Source organism: Temnothorax curvispinosus, unplaced genomic scaffold, assembly GCF_003070985.1.
Source record: "Temnothorax curvispinosus isolate PA1 unplaced genomic scaffold, ASM307098v1 QBEX01011097.1, whole genome shotgun sequence".
In the NCBI taxonomy this organism is placed as follows: Eukaryota; Metazoa; Arthropoda; class Insecta; order Hymenoptera; family Formicidae; genus Temnothorax; species Temnothorax curvispinosus.
In genome coordinates, this window is record NW_020220877.1 from 1 (window position 1) to 3,939 (window position 3,939).

Here is a 3,939-nt window from a genome sequence, read left to right on the forward strand (position 1 = left end):
CGATACCATCATACGACATCTCCCCTTCCTGAGTATCGTTCCGTTCTGTTTCGAAAACAATTTTGGGCCACCCAGTGTTTCGTAGCCCAACCGGCTAACCTTCTTTCGGTCGCGTACAGGGTACGTCTTCTTTTCAGGTAATTGAGGAACTGGGTCAATAGCATCCTCCATTGGAGCAGGTAATGCGAGTAACTCTTGTCTTACAACTGATGAAGGCGGCTCCTTCGGTGTTCTGAGTTTTCCCGGAGATTGTGGTGGGGTAAGCCACTCCTCCCTCCTAGGCGTATCCTCCGGCGTATCAAAATATCCCAAAGGTGCCTCCAGACGATGTAAATGGCTTCTGTTTCGCCGATATGTTCCTGTATCTGATTGTATGATATAGGATCTTGGTTGGACCGCGCGTTCTTGTATAACGCCCCAACGGCGTAAATCGCGAATCCAGACACGATCGCCAACTTCTAAATCATCGCGCTCGCTCTTGTGGTGACGACGATCAAAATCCTTCTTCTGGCGATCCATTCTCTCCTTTTCCTTAGACAGCAGTGTGTCCCGGTTGATTGTTTTTGGCATCAGTAGGGATGGTATAACAGGGAGAAAAGACTTAATTCGCCGCCCCATGGCTAATTCACTGGGAGAAAAACCGCACTTTAAAGGAGTTGTACGGTATTCTAATAACCAAACGTTAAAATCCTTGGACTTTTCCAAGCCGCTTTTTACGGTTTTCACCATTGCTTCTATGAACCCGTTGCTTTGAGGGAAATGAGGGGACGATGTTTCGTGCTCAAATCCATATGTTTTCTTGAAGGCCCGGAACTCTGTTGTGCGTAGTGGGTCGAATTGTGTTCCATTGTCGGATCTGATCAAATCCGGGATTCCATGGCGTGCAAATATTTCCTTCAAACGAACAATGATGGTTATTGACCGTAAATCTGGTAGTTGGTACACTTCCGGGTACCGGGAATAAAAGTCTGCAACTACTAGATACCAACTGGTACTGTGTTTGAATAAATCCATGGCAATAATTTGCCATGGTCGATCCGGAAAATTAGATGGCTTCAACGGTTCCGATCGTGCGGGTCTGTTTTGCACGCACACCGCGCAGCTGTCCACTAATTGTTGAAGCTCCGCAGATAATTTCGGCCACCAAACGCTGTATCTAGCGCGGGCCCGGCATTTTTCAATGCCTTGATGAGCATTATGGATAGCTTCTAAGGTTTCCCGACGAAGTCCTGTGGGAATGTAGAATCGGTTGCCAAACATGATAAACCCTCGGGCCAAGGTGAGATTGTTGCGAAATTCGTAGAAGGATTTCACTGAAGCGCTGATCCGGTCTTTACATGGCCATCCATTTTGAATGTATTTTACTAGTTCACGACACACGGGATCCTCCGCTTGCAAATTCAAAAGTCTTGAAAGTATCGTATCGGATACTGGAGATTGCTCAAACACGAACTGGACATGTGTAGAAATTCCTTCCTGGAGATCGAGGTTACCCGACATCTTCAATGGAGAGCGAGATAGGTAATCCGCTGCAAGAATATCTTTACCGGCTGTAAAGAAACACTCAAAGTCATAGTGCATCAACCGCATACGCATTCTCTGCAGACGAGGCGACAATTCGTCAAGGTTTTTCGTCATCAGTAGTGGTACTAGTGGCCGGTGATCCGTCTCCAAATAGAAGAATTTCCCGTAGATGAAATCGTGAAATCTTTCACATGCCCAAGTAAGAGCTAAGATTTCTTTTTCGATCTGAGCATACCGCTTCTCGGTGTCGGTCAATGTTCTTGACGCGTAAGCAACAGGACGTAGTTCTCCTGTCTCGTCTTCCTGACGAAGTACTGCTCCAAGTCCGAAGGATGAAGCATCCGCTGAAACGACGGTCCGTCGATTTGGATCGAAAATTGCCAAACAGGGGGAACTGCTCAACACCCTCAATACTGATCTGAACGCCTTTTCACATTCTGCTGACCACACGAATTCTTCATTATTTCTCAATAGATTATAAATTGGAGTAAGAGTCTCGGACAATCGCGGTACAAATTTTCCCAGGTAGTTCACCATTCCTAGGAAAGATCTAACGCCCGTAACGTCGTTCGGCGCAGTCAACTCGGCGATGGCCTGTACCTTAGAAGGATCTGGACTAATACCATCCGCTGAAATGCGATGTCCAAGAAACGTCGTCTCCTGTACACAAAATTGACACTTATTAGCGTTCAAGGTAATGTTGTTTTCTTCCAACCGCTGCAATACCGCGCGAAGCCTAGCGTCATGCTCTTGTATGGTTTTCCCCCACACTATTATATCGTCTATGAGGTTAGCGACTCCCTCTAGGCCCTCCAGAATTTGTGAAGCTCGCTTTTGAAAGCACTCCGGAGCGGACGAAATTCCGAAAGGAAGTCTGCAAAAACAAAATCTCCCGAATGGGGTAATAAACGTAGTTAGCTTCTTGGAATCCTCACTTAACGGCACCTGCCAAAATCCTGACACACAGTCAAGTTTCGTAATATATTTGACCCCATTCAGCTGGCCCAACGTATGTTCCACGGTAGGCATCGGATGATTCTCACGTTCCACCGCCTGATTCAGTTTGGTTAAGTCCACACAAAAACGAATGTCATCTGTATTTTGTTTTTTCACTAGAACAATACCGCTGCACCAGTCAGTTGGCTCATCTACTTTCTCAATGACACCCATCTGCAACATTTCTTCGAGTTTCGCCCCACCGCTGCCACCATGTATTATTCGCGTCTTTACGAAGTTTAATACTGTACGACGTTTTCAAAAGACCTAGGCGATTAAACAAACCGGGGAACTCTGTAAAAAGTCTTACAGTGCTCTGTGCAGAAACTTGTGAGCACCGCATCACTAAATTTAGTCCGACACATTCACTTCGTCCTAGCAAATTTTGCCGTAGTCCTTTTACGACGAACACGTTGGCATTCAACGCCCGATCTCCGTAACTAAGTCTGGTAGTGAACATGCCGATACACTTCAACGAATCGCGGGAAGCACTTTCTAGGTTACGATCCGCGGTGTGTAATTTACCAAAAGTTTGTCTATTTTCTTCGTACGTACTGTCGGTAATTAGAGTCACATCGGTACCGGGGTCCAGTTGAAAACAAATTGTAACGCCATCTACCGTCACTTTAGCTCGCCACGGCTCGTCCGATGGAACCTGCGATTGGCTCACCGTCGCCACAAAGAACGGGTCTGTACTAGAGTCATCTTCTACTTGCTGTATGGCAGTCTTGGGTTTATTCTTCTCAGACCTGCCATCTGCCGTTCCGGATTTGCACACTTTCGCCCAATGGCCTTCTTTAGCACATTTATTGCATTTCGAACTACGCGCGGGGCATTCCTCTTTTGCATGCTTCTTCTCACTTCCGCAGCCGTAGCACTTCCATGGCGTGGAATAATTCCTTCCTTTACGAGCTTTGGTTTTGTTTTGCACACGGTTTACCGCCGTTCCGGTTCCCGCAACATCCGATCGTAACAATTGGTTCTGTTTTTGTACCGTCTCATAGCTTCTAGCTACTTCCACGGCTCTTTTGTAGTCCAAACCATCGAGAAGCTGCAATCTCTCTGAGAGGCGTCGATCGGCCACGCCCACTACGATCCGGTCGCGAATTAATTGTTCACGGAAATTCTCGTACTCGCACGAATCTGCTAACTTGCACAAGTCTGTAATAAAATCCTCCATGCTCTCCCCCGGAGATTGCACGCGCATATTGAATCTCGCACGTTCGTAAATAATATTCTTCCTTCCGTTAAAGAAGCCGTCGAACTTTTACTTTAATAATGTCTTTAGCGTCGGTTTCATTTAAATTAAATAAAGTGAAAATGGTTTCCGCCCTCGGTCCCATCGCGTATAACAACGAATTTACCTGTTGCTCTGCACTTGTCACACCCGCCACAATGCAATAGCGGTTAAATCGGGAT

At 46.4% G+C, this 3,939-nt stretch overlaps 1 protein-coding gene across 1 annotated transcript; it reads right to left on the reverse strand.

Annotated features, from left to right (window-relative positions):
- Positions 1 to 99: 99 nt before the first annotated feature.
- Positions 100 to 3,727, reverse strand: LOC112461115 (uncharacterized protein K02A2.6-like; the record flags this gene model as incomplete). Its single annotated transcript, XM_025026207.1, has 2 exons — positions 3,076 to 3,727; positions 100 to 2,765 (listed from the first exon to the last, which is right to left on the reverse strand). Coding segments are annotated over exons 1-2 (3,318 nt in total), but the record flags the coding sequence as incomplete, so codon positions are not given.
- Positions 3,728 to 3,939: the final 212 nt, after the last annotated feature.